Here is a 20644-nt window from a genome sequence, read left to right as displayed (position 1 = left end):
TTTCTAATCTGATAATTACAAATATCCATGATCATCAACACCAATTTACTATCATGCTACTGCAACTATAACCTTTTTTTTTATATAATATAGGAGTAGCAGAGTAGCATACAGTCCACCTGATGGTAAGTGGCTACTGCCGCCCATGGACATCTGTAATCAACCCCAGATAGGATTAGATATTCCTACCTGAGGTCGGCCACAGATGCGCCGCTACCCCTGAGGACTAAGCTGGAACACCTCGGAAAAGTCTGTATCCGTTACCCACACTTCAAACCGGAACACAGCAGCGCCTAACACTGCTGTTATTAGGTAGAAATAGGTGTGGCGGTGGTACCGCCGGAGTCGAACCACAAAGGGTTCTACCACCTTCGAAACTATCATTGCTACTATAAAAAAATACTATTGTATGACTGGGGAGGTATCACCCTTCCCATTCTTCTATTCTTAGCATGAAGCAGTTCTGTGATCTTTCGAAGAGAGGTTCCAATATAAATGTGTAAGAAATTTCATAAATTTGAGAAAGCAGAGGAAATACCAAGTCCTATTTGAACATTTTTACTCTGAAAATACTTTAGACAACTGAAATAAAAATATTGATATGAAAACTTGTGTCCGTCTTTCAGGAGGTCTCAACAAATACTTTGCTGCTATGCTGGGAATGTGTTTCTATTCTACGAAGAATACTTAAGTTCAAAATACAAGTCAGGAAGGCTCAAGATTATCTACTTAGACAGATGGTAAAATAACTGTTTTTTTATATCTGTATATAGAAATTCAGCTTTTATATATTTGTGAAAAGACAAACTGAACTGGAGAACTATTGTAAAAACAAAAATACCAATTGCATCAAAATATAGACAATGCACTTTAAGAATTGAGATAAATCTCAGGAAACCTCGTTCTTTAAATCCATCAAGTCGTTTGGGCCGCAAGATGTGACAAAGAAAGACACCCCCTGCCCTCTAAACCCAATACTACTGGTTTCAACGCTATCTACACCCCACTACTGAGTACACTTTTCCATAATCTCCCCACAAGTTCTACCCACTTGCCATATTTATTTTTTTAGAGTTCTGTACCCAAGCAGTAGAAAAAGGTTGAAAATAAATGGGGATCGTACAATATATAAGGCCATACAAGACTGGTATTTTCCGTTTTTTGCTTTATTTATTTAACCGAGATAGATAGACGGTTTAAACCTTCACAATGAATTAACATTAATGGCTGCAATAATAATAAATATGAAAAATAAAAAATGAGAAAATTTTGGTGGTAGAGTCTTCGCCAAACTGCTAGTCTGCTCTGAAGTTGTTGCGAGCAGGTGTAGTCATACAATTTGCTATGGCGACGCGATTCATTTCTATATTCAGAGCGGACTAGCAGTTTCGCGCGGACTATACAGAACTCTCTGTGCGAGTTCGACTAGCACTTGGCAATTTTTTTACAAATATAATATTTCAGGCACCACAAGCTATCTCACTATCAAACCTGAGGATATCAGAAAACACAACAACATACCAATATGAGTATACAGAGCCTACTATACTTGCGTTTGTTAAAGTAGAGGATGGTGCCTTCGACTTTGGACAAGATGAGGCCTATGATGATGTGTCGGATAATAATGAGGCTGCAGAGGTATGTATTACAGTTTAAGACACATACTTCCTATCAGAATAGAATACATTTAACATGAGAAATCGTCATAATGATCATACCATCACTGTCCCATTGCTCGACACGGGTCTCCTCTCAGAGTGAGAAGGATTAGGCCATAGTCCACCGTGTTAGCAAAGTGTGAATTGGTAGACTTCACATACTTGAAACCTTTTATTTAAGACGAGCTTTTGCCCGCGGCTCCGCTCGCGTTATGAAGTAATATTTTCATCCCCTATTTTATCCCCTTGGGGGTAGAATTGATCAAATCCTTTCTTAGCGGATGCCTACGTCATAACATCTACCTGCATGCCACATTTCAGCCCGATCCGTCCAGTGGTTTGGGCTGTGCGTTGATAGATCACTATGTCAGTCAGTTACCTTTGAGTTATATATATTTAAGATTCCTCAGGTATGCAGGTTTTCTCATGATGTTTTCGTTCACTGTGATAATTAATTTTTAATACGCAAATAACTTTAAAAAAATAGAGGTGTGCCTGGGATTGAACCTCAGACCCTTCAATCAAAAGGCAGAGTTTCTTAACCCATTAATTCCCAAGGGTTGAAATAAAAGGATTTTTTTAAATTTTATTATTTATATTAGTTACGTATACATTCAAAAGAAGAAAATCATAGTCAGAAAAAATATTGATACCTCCGTTTAAATTCCACAAAATGTTGCGTTTATGCAACGTTGGGATTAGTGAACTTTAAAACTTACTCTCAACTCGCAACTTACTTATACGGATGGACACTCAATTACTAACGGGAGTGGAACATTTTAAAACAATCAGCATGGAGATGCACCTGACATTTTTTACACATGTAAATTGTTGTACTTTTACATTGTCGGCATCTTCTTCGACGCTTATTTTCATGTTCTTCTATGACATGACCAACATTATCATAGCGAATATTAGTAGGCAATGCGTTCTTGGATGGTCTTCCCATATTTGTATTTGAAACATTCAAAGAATTAGAATGTGTGGCTAACTGTGCTTCTTCACTTTTCATCAAAGTTACAGCAACGTAAGATTTGAAATCTAATTGACTCAAGGTCTGTTCATTTACCATATTGTAAATTTTCCACGAATTCACCAAAACGCTGTCAATCAAATTGATGAAAAGTGGCCACCACCACTTCTTCCCTCTTACTCGAATTCTGTAGTTGGCTATTCCATTATCATGAAGATCAACTCCTCCCATATTTTTATTATAATCTGCTATTACTTGAGGCTGTTGCACATTCATCATCTTTTTATTTTTTTCTGTCGTAACGTCTTGCAGTAACCAATGGTTCTACTTTGCCATTATTAGTAGCTACAGTTACCACAGAATCGTCATTCCATCGAACCAACAGCACTTCATTTTGTTTGTCAAAACAATAATCGAATGACCCTCTCTCTTTTTTACTGAGAATTTTCGTAGCTTTCAAAGTTTTGTTCATTGTACGATTTTCTTTGATAGTACCGGTAGCAAAGTAACCTTTCTCTTTTAGGATGCAAAATAGTTTATATGAAGAAAAAAAATTATCAAAAAATACGCGATGTTTACAAGGATCTTCAATTAGGGACAACAGATCTAAAACAGTATTTTCTCCCAAACCCAAGTCACTTCTAGTGACATTACTACTTTTGCCACCATATGGAATAAACTGATACAAGTAGCCACTTGCACTGCATAAACACCAAAGCTTGAATCCGAATCTAACAGGCTTTCCTTTGATGAACATTTTGCAACCATGACGTCCAAAATACGGCACCATTTCTTCGTCAATTGACAAGTTATGTGAAAATATCCCAAACTGCATGTTCTTTTTGTTGATGACATTGAAAATAGGACGCAATTTGGCAAATTTATCATTTTTGTCCAAGTCAGCGTTGTCACATAAGTGAATATTTTCCTTTATACAGTCGAATTTGTTTCGACTCATACACTTTCTTACAATCGGTACATTTTTGTCTTCATCTTTAGACCAGTACAGTTTTGTTGAAGGCAGAGAATGATAACCGGTCAGGAATAATATACCAAAAAATCTTTTGAGTTCTGCTACCGTAAGTGTGAATAAATGTCGATTATGGTCACAAGCATATTTTTTTGAGAAGTTTACAATCTGTTCCCAAACTTCATCACTGAAAAATAAGGAAAATACTTCAAAAGGTGTTTTTCCGCCTACACGTTGTTCAATATTTTGTTTTATAACGATTTCATCACTTATAGGAAAGTTTATATATGTCGAATGACCCATTTTCCAGTCTGGAATACATTTTGGTGACTTCTTTGGCCTTTTCGATTTTCTTGAAGTTGAAGGACTGGTCTGTTCTAACATATTTTCAGACTCAGTGGGTAAGTCAGTATGGATTTCGTACGTTCCAGCGATGTCGGTGGGCAGAGTGCTGTCGAAACCACCCAACATATCATCATCTAGGTCTTCTTCGTCTGTAAGATTGTCAACCGGTGGAGGGATGTATACAGCATCAATTTGGTTAGCATTTTGTAAATCTTCCTCTTCTTCCAACACGGCCATAATTTCTTGTGATGAAAATGCTTTTTTATAAGCCATATTGTACAAATTCACTTCTGTGTGGGTTACTACGTAAACCAGAGAGCTTGAAGTTCAACAAGTAACTAACTGATGAAACAAAAGCGTTTGTGTCACATGAGCTCCAAGAAATCATTGTTTACTATAAATCTCTAGCATCAATGGGTCGCGGCATTACAATAACAAACATTCAATAAATCTCCCAACGTTACATACACGCAACATTTTGTGGAAGTCTAAGTTACACTATATATATAGGTCTTCTTGTTCAACAGAATTATTAAACTCATAAATAAAGGATTGTTAAATATTTGTTTAGTGTAAAAAGTTCGAATTTATTTTAATTAATATTTTTTATGATTTAATGAAATTGTCTGTCTGAAGAAGACTCAATTCGCTGTTTTTCAAAATAAAAAATAAAATATAATTTTTATTAAATTAAGTGTCCAAATAATAATAACCTGTATTTCAGGTTTTCTTTTACAGACTGGATAAGATCTCAGAGATTTACTGCCCTATTTTTAATACCGAAAAAAATCAAACATAAAATGTTGCGTTTACGCAACGATGGGTAAAGATGGGTTAACCACTAAGCACTGCTCATATTGTCCCTGTAGTCTCGGGACTAGAATAGGGCTACGGTATCCCCTGCCTGTCGTAAGAGGCGACTAAAAGGGGGCTTCTGGGGTTGCGGGTGGCAAGGATGGGAGCTCGAACCGTCCAGCATGTAACCCCGGGAAGGACGGCGGTGTGTGTGGCCGCATACCGTTGTTAACACTAGGTGTGTGGGAGGAGCGTGAACTGCTCCCCCAGGGAAGAGCTCGATTGGGGCATCGCGCTCGGAGGATTCCGGTTGTGTTCCATCGGAGATCCCGGAGTTCTCCACCAAGCGCCGAGGACGGCCACCGGGGGGGTTTTAGTGCGGTAAAAATCCCACATAACCCGGCGTCGCTCCTACGTCGTCGGGTACATTTTGAAGGTTTCCCCTCGCAAACAAAAAAAAAAAAAGGGACTGCCCATATATATAAAAGGTTTATATGTAAATTATTGCCTACCGATACCGGTAATTATTTGGTGTTATTCCTTTTCCTATTATTTTTTAATTGTTATAATTATCTTTCTAGACAGTCATCAAACCAGATGTTTTTGAAATTGATATAACAGAAACTGATATAATCAAGACAAAGACAGGAAAGTTAAAAGTGATAGGAGAATGCTTTAATGAATCTGATGATGAGCCACTGGCGTTGAAGAAGAAAGAAGTTAAACCAAGGGGGAGAAGGAAAAAGAAAACTGAAGGTAGAATAGGTTTATTTATGCTATAGAGATTATAATATGATTGTATTTTGTGTTATTTTAATGGTGATTAAATCCTTTGTGGTTCAACATCGTTGGCACCACCGTCACACCAATTTATCATTGATAGCCTAGTGGTAGGAAACTCGGCCTATCGATCGAAGGGTCCGAGGTTCAAATCCCAGGCACGCACCTCTGATTTTCAAAATTATGTGCGTATTAGAAATTAATTATCACTTGCTTAAACGGTGAAGGAAAACATCGTGAGGAAACCTGCATACCTGAGAGATTTATAAAAAAAATAATCTCAAAGGTATGTGATGTTCACCAATACGCACTTGTCCAGCGCGGTGGACTATGGCCTAATCCTTCTCATTATGAGAGGAGACCGTGCCCAGCATTGGGACAGTAATGGGTTGATGATGAATTGCAGTGTTAAGCGCTGCTGTGTTTCACTAGGAAGGGTGTAGTACGGAAGACATATTTATCTAACGTGTTCCATTTTATGCTTTAGAAGTAGCAATGTTTCTTTGGCAGAACTTGGATAGGATTCTAATCTTATCTGGGGTTGATTGCAGACGTCCATGGGCGGCAATAGACACTTATAGTTCGCGCCAAAGTGCTAGTACGCTCTGAAGTTGTTGCGAGCAGGTGTAGTCATACAATTTGCTATGGCGACGCGATTCATTTGTATATTCAGAGCGGACTAGCAGTTTTACGCGGACTATGCCATCAGGACTACATGCTCGTATGCTACTCCTATATTCAATAAAATGTAAAGTGATAAATAGTAGTGAATTTTTTTGAGCTTCCACATAAAAACTAAAGTCTCTATGTAAAAAAAAATACAGCAATGTACAATATCTACAGCCCAGAACAAACAAGAGAAGTTAACTGAGGCACAGAAGCAGTTAGACCCTAAGGGGCCGAAGCAGTCATACCGCGAGAAGCCCCCAGGGGTCGTCCAGAACGCTCGAGTGAGCCGTAAGTTGCAACAGCTGAACGTGGCCCCGGATCAGCTGGAGATGATTGTGTTGTCTTGGGAGGAGGTGAGTTGATGGCGTCTGTACCTGTCATCACGTAATTTTTAACAACATTTAAGCATTCCCTTTTGCAGAAGAGAGACCTCTCCCTTATACGTCTCCCTTAATGATATGCGATGAGTCTTAAAACTATATCAGCCCCTGTTTAAAATCACTTGTATTTGTCTATTACTATTTGGTTTATTGTCGAGCATAAATAATAATAGACCCAAAATATAAACGTGCCATTTTATTATACCCTACCTTCGCTGCCCCTCATCTCTTGTGATATTTAGAGTAATTCATGATTGATTCCACAGACACATATATTCACAGGTTTTCTTCTGAAAATCGACCCCTAAGGGGCCAAATAGCATATGATATAGCTTATAATATACTGATGTTCACTAACTCTGCGCAGTCTAAAACTAACTCGTTTTTCCTTACCCTTAGTGGAGATGGTTATATTTTTGAGAGATTTTTAATTTTTTGTCTTTTTGACAATTCCACCTATTAGGGGAGGTATTTTTGAATTCTTTAAATTGTTGGTACTTTTTTTAATTTTTAAGCCCTTGAAGGTTACATATAATAGAGGAGGTATTATTGGATGTTTAATTTTTTGTACCCCTTTTCTTTCTAGGTGGAGGGCTTGTTTAATTTAGGTTCCATACAATAGGGGGGTTATTTTTAAATGCCTTATTTTTTTTAATTGTGTACCCCTTTTCTTTCAAGGTGGAAGCGGAACGCCAGCGGGCGTTGGCGAGCGAGACGTTCACTCGTCACGACTACAGATGCCACGACTGCGCGCTCGGCTTCAACCACCGCTGCAAGCTGGACGACCACATGCGCAAACACGACCCGGTGAGATTATAAAGCCTTAAGGCGTCTAAAATATAAGTGATATAAAGTTAGGAAAATGCTATAGTGACCCATTGAGTGAATAGGTCTAAAATAAATGTACTGCGCTTAAAATCATCCTAGCTAAAAGTGCTACAAAGTGAGAAAAGTGCTACAATAACCCGATGAACGAATATGTCTGAAATAAGTGTATTGTACTTAAAATCGTACTAGCTAAAAGTGCTACAAAGTGAGAAAAGTGCTATAATAACCCGGTGAGCGAATAGTGAGTTTGAAATAAAAGTGCTACAATTTACAAAAGTGCTGCAATGACGCGAGGTTGTGTCGGGTTGAATAACGTTCGAGCTTTAAGTAATTAAGGGATAAAGGATCGTTTTTAAAAAATGACGGATCTAAAAGTGCTACAAAATGGAAAAAGTGCTACAATGGCGCTACTATGGCGGTGCGCCCCTAAAAATGACTTAACATTGATAATAATAGCTCGATATAATAAAATTTTGTCCCGGATATCCTACTTGGCCCCTAAGGGACCAATTTTCTTAAATCCTCAACTCCTCTACTGTAACGGTAAGCGAGACGTTCACGCGGCACGCTACAGATGCCAAGACTGCGCGCTCGGCTTCAACCACCGCTGCAAGCTGGACGACCACATGCGCAAACACGACCCGGTGAGCGAATACGTCCCGAATATAAGTGCTATAAAGTGAGAAAAGTGCTACAATGACCCATTGAGTTAATCACGACCTGGTGAGTGAATACGGCCGAGGTGAAAGTGTTACAATTTAAAAAAGAATAAAATGTTGTAACTATCGTAGGTGAAAGTGCTACAAAGTGAACAATGTGCTCCAATACCAAGGGGTTGAGTTGATTTGACCCTCTCCTCAATCATCACGTTAAACTATAGGTGTTTCGTGCAGAATATATAGTTCTGCGTTTAAAAAAATGTAATTAAAATGTGCCACAAAATTGAAATGTGTTTCATAAATGTGTCTCTCCCGTATATTGGATTAAACGTTGACAATCTTTTTATGTTGTAAACTTTATGAACATTTTCGTTTCGTCACCTTGCTCATCTACATCGACATTTTCATAATCAGTAAAATAAAATAGCATACAAATGATTTTTTTTTGTATTTAATGTAATATTTCAACTTGTAATATAATGCATGATGTGATTGCTCGTAATAGTAAGAACAGTTGTAATGTATCCTTTAAGCTTATTTAAAATTGATTTATTGTAAACTCTGTATCTTATGTGGGTAATCCATTTAATAAATAAATAAATAAATATATATGTTCGCAGGCATTCGGCACGTCGGAATGTGACGTGTGCCGTGTTAGGTGCAGAGACTCGCGCGCGCTGGCGGCGCACAAGCGGAGACATAGAGTTAGGTATATGATACTATATGATATAATACGATACGATATGAGACGGGGCAATAACAACTTATCAGCATAAATATAATCACAAATATAAGTACAATCACTTGAACTTTTTGTACAGACACATATTTCTGTTAGAACAGCAGTGTTAAGCGCTGTTTTGCTGATGTTTGAAGGATGTTGTAAGGGAGGGGTAGGGGGGGGGGATGCGCCTCTAACCTCAGGCGTAGAGGCGCATCTGTGGCTACCCTCAGCTAGGAATATCTTATCCTATCTGAGCTTGATTACATATGTCCATAACGGGCGTATGTATGTAATAGTTATGTAGTCTGTGCGTATTTTTTTGTTTAAACAGCTTTAGTTATACCAATTAATTCTTCAAGATAATAGTTGTAAACAAGAGTTACGTGTAAGGGACAGCCCTACACGTAAAGGCTGCGTCGCGCCAGCCCTACACGGTGCTTACGTTACATCGTGTCTTCGCGGGGTCAAAGTTGACGAGGCGCGTCGCTCGTGCTGTCCGTCCGTCATGGGAACAGTTCACCTGCATCGCGGAACTGTACTAACGGATCCTGCCTATTTCATATATGAAAAAAAAGCATAAAATTATTAATTGGTTCGCGTAAATAGCCTTTTCGATTCTTTCCTTGACGCCCAGCTCCCATAACTCGAGAGTTATATAATGCGTCGGGATGCAGCAGCCAGGATACAGAAAGACCGAATTACTTATATAAATGTATTTAATCAAAACATAATATTACATGTTTTGGATTAAATCTAACCTAAATTAAAACTAACTATCCTAAATGACTTGCTGGGGCAATGTTAGCGCCCAGAGTGAATTCCCACGTTCGGGACTATACGGTGGAAACGGAGCGGTGCTGCGGAGTCGGCGTTCCTACGGCACGGCGGCGGTGCAGGATCGGATGACTTCTTCATAATTTTGTTTAAGGGAAATTTCTAACTATGGTGATTAAGACCAATATATAACACGAGGATAAATAAGTTATGTTTGTGTGTAGGTGGCGCTGTGTGTCGTGCGGTGGCACGTGGTCCCGCGCGGCGGTGGCGGCTGATCATGCCGCCCGGGAGCACGGGGCGCCCGCTCCGAGGCACGCCTGCGCTGTGTGCGGACACACTGAGACGTGAGTAGAGGAGATATACGTCTTTTGCGATGAAAATATTGGTAGGGTACAGTCCACGTTGTCACTGTAGTCCCGGGACTAGAATAGGGCTACAGTATCCCCTGCCTGTCGTTAAAGGGAACTCAAAGGGGGCTTCCGGGGTTGCGGGCGGTAAGAGTGGGAGCTCGAACCGTCCAGCAAGCGACCCCGGGAAGGACGGCGGTATGTGTGGTCTCATACCGTCGTGCACACAAGACAGTGTGACGAGCGTCAAGCTCACCTGGGCGGAGCCCGACGGGTAACGCGCTAAGAGGACTCCGGTTGCGTTTCTATGGAGAGACAGAGCCCTCTACGCAGCGCCGAGGACGGCCACCAGGGGGATTTTAGGCGGTAAGAATCCCACATAACTCCGTGTCGCTCTCACGGAATAGGGTACCTTTTGAAAGTTTCACCCTCGTCAACAAGAAAAAAAGGGGTATAGACCGCGTAAAACTAGTCGTTAGGCAAGTTTACCTTGTCCCTGTAGTTACGGGACTAGAATAGGGCTACGGTATCCCCTGCCTGTCGTAAGAGGCGACTAAAAGGGGGCTTCCGGGGTTGCGGGCGGCAAGAGTGGGAGCTCGAACCGTCCAGTAAGCGATCCCGGGAAGGACGGCGGTATGTGTGGTCGCATAGCGTCGTGTACACCAAATGGTGCGGGAGGAGCGAAAACTGCTCCCCCAGGGAGTTCTCCACCAAACGCTGAGGACGGCCACCGGGGGGGTTTTAGTGCGGTAAGAATCCCACATAACCCGGCGTCGCTCCCACGTCGTCGGGTACCTTTTAAAGGTTTCCCCCTCGTTAAGGAAAAAAAAAAAAAAAAGGCAAGTTTACCTGTACAGGTAGACATGATCGCTGCACCGTAGTGTGTATGGCAGACTTTACTCCGTTTGGGGGTAGAAACGCTGTGGCCTACTTCAGGTAGGACTGCAATTTTATCTGAGGTTTGTTGCAGATGTCCATACGGCAGTGGCTTGACTCGTTTACTATGTATTTCTATATTATAAAGGGTATAATATTTTAGAATGACGTCTGTCGTTTTATTAACTATTACATACAATATATTTAATTAATTATTATATTTTTTAAGGTGGTAGAATCCTTTGTGGTTCGACTCCGGCGGCACCACCGCCACACCTATTTCTACCTAATAACAGCAGTGTTAGGCGCTACTGTGTTCCGGTTTGAAGGGTGTGGTAAGGGAGACAGACTTTTCCGAGGCGTTCCAGCTTAGTCCTCAGGGGTAGCGGCGCATCTGTGGCCGCAAAAAAAAAAAAAAAAAACTTCGGCCGGGATAATACTTGGGTCAAATAAGTGTATTTGGTCCAAGAAGTGACCGTAGCCTTGAGTATCAGGCCTTAGTGCGGCTTCGGTCCAAAGCGTAACTTTGGTCCCAATAGTACCTAAGGCCTACAATATCTAAAAAAATTGCTTTGTCGAAACTTTTAGTAATGTATACAAAATGGGACCATCTGTAACAAAATCGAAATTTATATTTTATAGTATTATTTCAATTAATTATTTTGTGTTATTTTCATGATGTTCTATTTTTATATAAAACGCTTTCTACACTCACAGCCCCACACTAGGATTCCCTGTATCGTGGGTGCCATGGACACACACATAGACATACACACAAACACCTAGGTGTTTGTGTATATGAAGACCAGACCCACACACATAGACATATACACAAACACCTAGGTGTTTGTGTATATGTCTATGTGTGTGGGTCTGGACCCAGAAACAGAAACCTAAATTCATCATTTAGAAATCTGTCTGGCCGGGGATCGAACCCGGGACCCTCTGCGCGTCAGACCGGCATGGTGTCCGCTTCGCCACGCGGGTCGTCACCATAATATTAAGTGCCCATTTATATAGTCACCGGCTATAGTCTGGTATAGTCCGCGTCAAACTGCTAGTCCGCTCTGAAGTTGTTGAGAGCAGGTGTAGTCATACATACATTAGCTATGGCGACGCGATTCATTTCTATATTCAGAGCGGACTATGAGTTTTACGCGACTATATGATTGTATGAGTTAGCATAAAAAAGAAAAAAAAGCTCTTGACGTTTGGGTTGTATTTTGAGCGGGAATAATAAAAGTTGTAAATTTCATTTTGTAAGATTCGTGATATGATCTAGTATGTTATTATTATTTATAACATCATCTATTCTAATATTATAAAGAGGCAAACTTTGTTTGTTTGTTTGATTGTAATGAATAGGCTCAAAAACTACTGGTCCGATTTTAAAAATTCTTTCACCATTCGAAAGCTACATTATCCACGAGTAACACAGGCTATATTTTATATGAAATATATTTGATAAATAGATTTTGAGGCGGTACAAAGGTTGCCGGGTCAGCTAGTTATTAATATGTATAGTACGCTTCTCCTATTAAGTTATAGCATACTAGCTGACTCGGCAAACGTTGTGTTGCCATATAAATAAAAAAAATGTTAAGGGTGAACAACCCTTATCACTTACGGGTTTGAAAAATAGATAGAATATTTGAAACTGCGATGGTAGCGAAGTCTGTCGAATCCAATGTGAAACATTCCAAAATCAACAACTACATACGAATTAAAAATTAATTAAAATAACCTTTTCCCCCGGACTAAATTGTGAATCTAAACCATTCTCAAGTCCCCTTGAACACACACAACAAATTTCATCAAAATCAGTCCAGTCGTTTAGGAGGAGTTCAGTGACATACACACGCACATAAGAAATATATATATATATATATATATATAAGATTATTAATATGTATAGTACGCTTCTCCTAATAACTTATTATATTTTACAAATTTCAGAACTATTGGCAAACTACGACATCATTTGAAGAGTCATTCAGAGAGGCAGAAGTGTGAGCTGTGCGGAAAGACCTTCAGCGATAGACCTTCACTACGGACGCATATGTTGTGAGTTTTAAACATTTTGACCCCTGAGGGGGCGAATTTTGTAAAAAAATATTTTTATAAATTTTCAAATTCAAATCTCATTTATTCAAAATTGATTCATATACAAGTAGAACACTTTTTGAGAATCTACAAATTACCACCGCTTCTAAGCTTTTTTACATATAAAGTTAATTTTATAGTAGATTTAAACCTTTGCCGTATTTTATTATAGATACGAATACAGTTCGTAGGTGGTAGAATCTTTTGTGGTTCGACTCCGGCAGCACCACCGCCACACCTTAGTAGCTATTTCTGTTATAACAGCAGTGTAGCGCTGCTGAGTTCTGGTTTGAAGTGTGGTAAGAGACATACTTTTCCGAGGTGTTCCAGCTTAGTCCTCAGATAGCGGCACATCTGTTCCCGACCTACGGTAAGAATACCTAATCCTATCTAGGGTTGATTATACATGTCCGTACGGCTGTGGCCACTTACCATCAGGTGGACTGCATGCTCGTCTGCTACTCCTATATTATATAAAAAATGCATAGATAAGAATAAAGGAGATATCTTCTTTCTATCTTCCTTCTCTCTCCAACCCCTCAGTATCCACAAAGGCGAGAAAGAGTACGCATGTCACCGTTGCGACAAGAGGTTCCTATTCAAACGCGCCATGGAGATACACCTGGTAACACACGACGCTTCAGCGCAGCTGTACTGCTATCAGGTGAGTGTTATAGTCCGCTTAAACTGCTAGTCCGCTCTGAATATAGAAATGAATCGCGTCTCCATAGCAAAGTGTATGACTACACCTGCTCGCAACAACTTCAGAGCGGACTAGCAGTTTGGCGCTGACTATACCGAAACGGTGTTGAGTTGATGCCAATTGCAAATATGGTACAGAGTTGGTACCATTATGGTACAGAGTTGATACCGATAGGGTGCATAGTTGATACCGATAGGGTATTGAGTTGATACCGTGATAAGTGCTCGTACACAAAACTGCGATGCGACGTCGCATCGTAAAAATCTGCGAGCTCCCTCGACGCATCGCAAGAACTTGCGAATTAATTCGCATCGCACATTCCTGCGATGTTTCGTCACACTTGTTGACGCCATTTTTAGTTTGTTCTGGGACAGCGTGTGGGGAAGACGTACAGACCTGTATTTCTTGTGTGGGAAGACGTATACTTTAATGTAAAAAAATGACAAAGTACGTCGTTCGTAGCGCCCTGTTCTTTGGGAAACTAAATATAAAATAAATTATATATAAATTATATATGAATTAGATAAATGGATGAACCCAAAATTGTCTTTTTTACTCTTTCCTGTATCTCTTAAGCAATAACACAAGTGCACACTTCTTTTTACGATCCATATCACGACCTAATTTTCAAAATACGTTCCGTACGGTTGACGGTTGTCGAAAGAATGGTCACCCTGGAAGACGCAATGCCGCACGATATCGCATCGCAGCAATTCGTGTCGCAATTTTCTGCGTTGCGGATTCGCATCGCGTCGCATCGCAGTTTTGTGTACGAGCCTTAATACCGAGTCGATATTTTGACGGTATTGAGTCGATAACAAAACGGTACCAAATCGGTATCTACACATTCGTGTCCTAATCCTAAGTATTATAAATCTGAATTTAATAAACCATAATGTCAGTTTCAAACAATTTCATACAATTATTTCTAATGAATAATTAATTTGTAATATACTTTGTTTCAGTGTGACATGAACTTTAAAAATCGGATATCATACAACCAACATATGAAGTATACATTGAAACATATAGATCCGGCGAAGCTCAAGTGAGTATAATCCATTACTGTCCCACTGCTGGGCACGTGTCTCTCAGAATGAGGATTAGGCCATAGTCCACCGCGCTGGACAAGTGCGTATTGGTAGACTTCACATACCTTTGAGATTTTTTTATAAATCTCTCAGGTATGCAGGTTTCCTCACGACGTTTTCCTTCACCGTTTAAACAAGTGAATTAATTTCTAATACGAAAAATCAGAGGAGCGTGCCTGGGATGAACCTCGAGCCTCTCGCTGAAGAGGCCGAGTTCCTTAACCACTAGGCTATCACTGCTTTATAAGTTATATCTTATATATAATATTCTCGTGTCACAGAGTTACTTACCGTACTCCTCCGAAACGATTTTCAAACATTACTGATTTTCACCAAATTTTATATGCATATTCAGCAGGTCTAAAAATCGGCTATTATCTATTTTTCATACCCCTAAGTGATAAGGGTTGTTCACGCATAACATTTTTTATTTATATGGCAACACAACGTTTGCAGGATCAGCTAGTGTTATATATTAATATTTTCAGATATGCGTGTCAGTTATGTGATAAGAAATTCGCGAAACCCACCCGTTTGGAAGAACACAACCTGGCCGTGCATTTGAAGATGACGCCCATACAGTGTACAGTGGCTGGGTGTAATTTTGTGAGTATCAAATGTCCGAAATAAATGTACTACAATCTTCTAAATATACAGGGTGAATTTTTCAAACGGGCCTTCAGGGCCAAATCCGGAACTATAAGGATTAGCGAAAAATGCTGTAAGGAGTTACGAGGCCGATTTTGATAAAAACTAAAACTGCATCATTATTTTTTTTTTAAATATCTATTTCCTTAGCCGGGAATCGAACGAGTTCATTTTGAAAAAAATTACACCCTCTATATTATTCCACCATCTGATAGTGTCGTTTACAAGGATCAAATTCTGGGAAGTAATATTATGTGAAAAATTAAAGGAAAAGAAAAATTTTGAAGAAAATACATATTTTTCCATACATTGCCATACTAATCCTTAGGATTATACATAACAAATGATTTATGTATAATTCTTTAGTAACATACGTAAGTTAGTTACTAAAGTTGGTTAATTAACTAATTATTCGATGTTATAACCGTGACATACGGCTTAGTATGAGAAAGTAATAGTTTGGCAAGTAAATTACCGCCGTTTTTAGGATTTTATTCTTAATAAAAATAGATAAGTGATTAAATAGTAAATTGTTATTGTTTGTTGTTTATAACTACGTTTCAACAGTAAATATGATTTTCTATATCTCTTTGTTTAGTTATCACTCGGATTTGACTCGAAAAAGACATTCTCGCAAATTGTCAATTTTACATCTGTATTAAACGAAACTCCTCCCATAGCAAGTTAAATCTATTATAATGGTCCTAAAAGTAACCTTAACTAAGTCGGACATAAAAATATAAATTCTTGAAGAACAAAACGTCCATTTCGAATGATTTGAAACATTGAGCCAAAAAAATTGTTAATACGCGAAATGTTTAAATTGATGAATGGCGGGAACTTAACTGCCAAATTAATATGAAAAAATATGTATTTTCTTAAAATTGAGGCTTTTCCTTTAGTTTTTCATTTATCATTACTTCCCAGATTTTGATCCTTATAAGCAACACTATCAGATAGTGGAATAATATAGAGGGTGTAATTATATTCAAAATGAACTCGTTCGATTCCCGGCTAGGGAAAAAGTTATTTTAAAAAAGTAATGATGCAGTTTTAGTTTTTATCAAAATCGGCCTCGTAACTCTTTTCAGCATTTTTCGCTAAACCTTATAGTTTCGGATTTGGCCCTGAAGGCCCGTTTTAAAAATTCACCCTGTATATAACTCAAAGGTGACTGACATAGTGATCTATCAACGTACAGCCCAAACCACTGGACGGATCGGGCTGAAATGTGGCATGCAAGTAGATGTTATGACGTAGGCATCCGCTAAGAAAGGATTTTGATCAATTCTACCTCCAAGGGGATAAAATAGGGGATGAAAATATGACTTCGTAACGCGAGCGAAGCCGCGAGCAAAGGCTCGTGTTTAATAAGTGTTTTAGTCCACGCGAAACTGCTAGTCCGCTCTGAAGTTGTTGCGAACAGGTGCAGTCGTACAATTTGATATGCCGACGCGATTCATTTCTATATTCAGAGCGGACTAGCAGTTTTACGCGGACTATACAATCCTAACGTCATGAATACTAATCTAAGTTTTTTTACATATTACAGGAATATTGCTAGGATGGATAGGACCCGAGTTTAACATATTTACCCATCACATAAAGTGCAAAACGCCGCTAAAGAAATTTTCACTTCAAAAAATAAATAATACAAAAACTAAAGTAGATTTTTATTACTACGTTTTTATTAGCTGGACTTGTATGTATGTATGTAATGGAATCTTCTAACTCGATTTTTACCCACTTTGAACGGTTCGATTAATTTGAATTTGTTAACAATTATCAAGAACCGATGACAATACACGATCTCAATAATTTCCTCTCCCCATTCTCTTCATCAGGATCGTCAGGAATCAGGATTAACGATTTTCCTTGTGCGGCTTTAGAGCGTGGTTTTTAGTTTTTAAACTTTGGCAAAGGGAGATCTCCCTGTGTGCTAGGTGATCATGCCCGGGGAGCGGCCGTGCTCCGACAGTCTCAGTTCGGAGCTTGTATATATGCAAGATGTTTAGAAAACTTCGATAGCGCGATTCTTCGATAGCGCGAGAATACTCGTGGCGCCATCTCTTGTCGAGTAGCGGGAGGTCGCCACAAAACTATAATTATTTATATTAAATGTTATTATTATTTATCCCAGGCGTGTTCATCCCGACCGGTGTTGAGAACACACATACGGATGCTGCACAGAGATGCGCGCAGCCGTCGCAATCATGTGTGTGATGTGTGCGGGAAGGCTTATACGGTAAGTTTGATGATTTTTTACTCTTCTTACTTACTTTTTTATATATAATATAGGAGTAGCAGACAAGAATGCAGTCCACCTGATGGTAAGTGGCTACTGGCGTATGGACATCTGTAATCAACCCCGGATAGGATCAGATATTCCTACCTGTGGTCGGCCACAGATGCGCCGCTGAGGACTAAGCTGGAACGTCTCGGATAATTATGTCTCTTACCACACTTCAAACCAGAACACAGCAGCGCTACACTGCTGTTATAACAGAAATAGGTGTGGCGGTGATGCTGATGGAGTTATTATATCATCTCGATTTTTGTTTTATCGCTTTGTCTCGCTATATCTTCCTGTTTCTATTTTCTTATTCTTTTAAACTCCTTATGAAACCTTTTTTTAGACAAAGAAGACTCTAGAAGGTCACCTGAGGTCTCATAGCGGCGAGCGGCCCTTCCGCTGCGGCCGCTGTCCCTCCGCCTTCAGCCACGAGGCCACGCTGTACAACCACACGCGCATGGTGCACCTGCGCGGGAAGGTGGGACATGGGGCGTTCCGGTTTAGTTTTTATACTAGGTATCCTAAATTAAGACAGGTGACAATAAGGTTAAAGGTAGGTTTGGATTATGGGACATGAGGCATTCCGGTTTAGTTTCTACACTAGGTGTTACAAATTAGACACCAGTAATAAAAAGATTCGAGGTAAGGGACCTGAGGCATTCCGGTTTAGTTTCTTTATTAGGTATCATAAATTAGACCAGGTAACAAAAAGCTACTAGTTTAAGGTAATTTTAGGTTGTGGGACACAAGGCATTCCGGTATATAATATACATAACTAAGTGATATTAGACGCAATAGTTCTGGCTAGAGATACGCCGAATAGTAGTTTCACCGAATAACCTAATACCGAATAATATTCGGTTTAACCTTTACCGAACCGAATAATTCGGCCGAATACAAATAGCAAAAAGATGCCGAATACGCCGAATACCGAATACCAAACGAATATTCGGCGCATCTCTAGTTATGGCAAAGTAAATTATTTTAGTTAATCTCTTATTCTATTCCATTTATCATTCATTCATTCATTAATTTATTCATAAAAAGTAGAAATAAAGTATTCTTTAATTCCTTTGCTATTATAGTCCGCGTCAAACTGCTAGTCCGCTCTGAAGTTGCGAGCAGGTGTAGTCGTACAATTTGCTATGGCGACGCGATTCATTTATATATTCAGAGCGGACTAGCAGTTATATAATATAACATAATAATATTCGTTTCAGACTATTCGTGGTCGTGGTTCAAATGTTCCTACAATGGAAACGGAGATAGAAGCACCCTCTACGCACACATGGCCGCTAAATGTACCCACAGTATCAATAAACACACATTGATCATTACATAAGATTAGTAGGACACGAGCATGCAGTCCACCTGATGGTAAGTGGCTACTGCCGCCCATGGACATCTGTAAACAACCTCAGATAGGATTAGATTATACTTGAGGTCGGCCACAGATGCGCCGCTACCCCTGAGGACAAAGCTGGAACGCCTCGGATAAGTATGTCTCTTACCACATTTCAAACCGGAACACAGCAGCGCCAAACAGTGCTGTTATTAAGCAGAAATAATTGTCGTATGGATATCTGTAACAAGAAGGTGGTAGAACCCTTTGTGGTTCGACTCCGGCACCACCGCCACATCTATTTCTGTTATAACAGCAGTGTAGCGCTGCTGTGTTCTGGTTTGAAGTGTGGTAAGAGACATACTTATCCGAGACGTTCTTTAGTTCTCAGAGGTAGAAACGTTGAGGCCGAGCTCAGGTAGGACTAATCCTATCTAAGATTGATTACAGATGTCCATACAGAAGTGACTTACCATCAGTTGGACTATTTGCTAGTTTTCTACTTGTGTTAAAAGTTGCGGTATACAAGTACTTATTTTTAATTATGTTAAATTGATTCTTAAATTGTTACTTTACTGATTGATTTAAAATCAAATGTTAATTTAACATTTAAAAAATAGATCTTTTTTACATATTTATTTCTAAAAGTTTTAAAATACGTCAAATTTCATATCACTGTAATTAATGTATAATTTATGTATTTACTATGTTTTTATAATTTTAAAAAGTTTCAAGTTTTAATTATTTGGACGGTTGTATAAAATGGCTATGATATTACTAGTGTTCTAAGAAAAATGAATAAAATTATATTTTTACAAGTAAATTGTTTTATTTATACAAATTTAATGGTATGTGCATATTTTCGTCTAAGGTTGACTGACTAACCTTTTATCATTTTGAATTAAAATAATTAGTAAATAAAACATATAATTAATAAAAGGAAAAATCTGACTGCTTAAAATATAGCTGTCATTCCCACCATTTAGTCCAATCCAACGACACTAGCGCCTTATTGGGGGTAGGCAGACGGGGCGGTCCGCCCGGGTCCCCGAACCTGGGGGCTCCAAAAACAGTTGCTTAGAAAAGGTCGTTAAAACCAAACAATCTATGAAATGTGTGTGTCAATTAGCAAAAAAAAAAAAACGGAATCAGAAGCGAACTTTTTACACTGGGGGCCTCAACTTCAATACAACCTCCGACGTTAGTCCACCACTGCAACGACACCTCATATCTCTTCTTTCCAAGAATAATGACACAGGTAAAAAAGGCAAGTTTCCAGGAGAGCCAGTTTAAAATTAAACAATGTTCTTGTTTCGAAGTCTTTTATTTAAATTAGAATTAAAATAATGATAAATACTAGGTAGTTATGTATATAACCACATTACTGTTAGGACACATTAAAATAGTAAATATGTGGGATTAAATTGTATCTTTAACAGAAAAATGAATTTTAAGTTGTACCATTGTTCTTCTTCTTCTTCTCCATAACGAAACACCTTGTGACGTGGTGGTAGTTGTATTGACATTCAAAAAGTGCTCTGTAAAGAACCTATTTTGAATAAAAAAAATGATTTGATTTGATTTGATTTCTTGCAAAGAAGCGATATGTTAATCCGTCAAGCCGTGTGTGCTGCAGCGTGACAAAGAATGAGACATACATACATACGCTCGTAAAACATTACC

The 20644-nt window shown here is 39.0% G+C and overlaps 1 protein-coding gene across 1 annotated transcript; it reads left to right on the top strand.

Moving 5' to 3' along the window:
• Positions 1–620: 620 nt before the first annotated feature.
• Positions 621–19655, top strand: LOC140755375 (uncharacterized; the record flags this gene model as incomplete). The annotated part of the gene is made up of 15 exons (XM_073090570.1): positions 621–740; positions 1465–1638; positions 5323–5497; positions 6009–6013; positions 6346–6543; positions 7249–7377; positions 8678–8766; positions 9780–9902; positions 12738–12845; positions 13428–13548; positions 14553–14635; positions 15167–15284; positions 17467–17571; positions 17963–18097; positions 18840–19655. Coding segments are annotated over 15 exons (1794 nt in total), but the record flags the coding sequence as incomplete, so codon positions are not given.
• Positions 19656–20644: the final 989 nt, after the last annotated feature.

This window comes from Epargyreus clarus, unplaced genomic scaffold (assembly GCF_041222505.1).
Source record: "Epargyreus clarus isolate Ecla_fem2 unplaced genomic scaffold, WU_Ecla_fem_2.2 ptg000033l, whole genome shotgun sequence".
In the NCBI taxonomy this organism is placed as follows: Eukaryota; Metazoa; Arthropoda; class Insecta; order Lepidoptera; family Hesperiidae; genus Epargyreus; species Epargyreus clarus.
The sequence above is the reverse complement of the archived record's forward strand: the minus strand, read 5'-3'. Positions and strand labels throughout refer to the sequence as shown.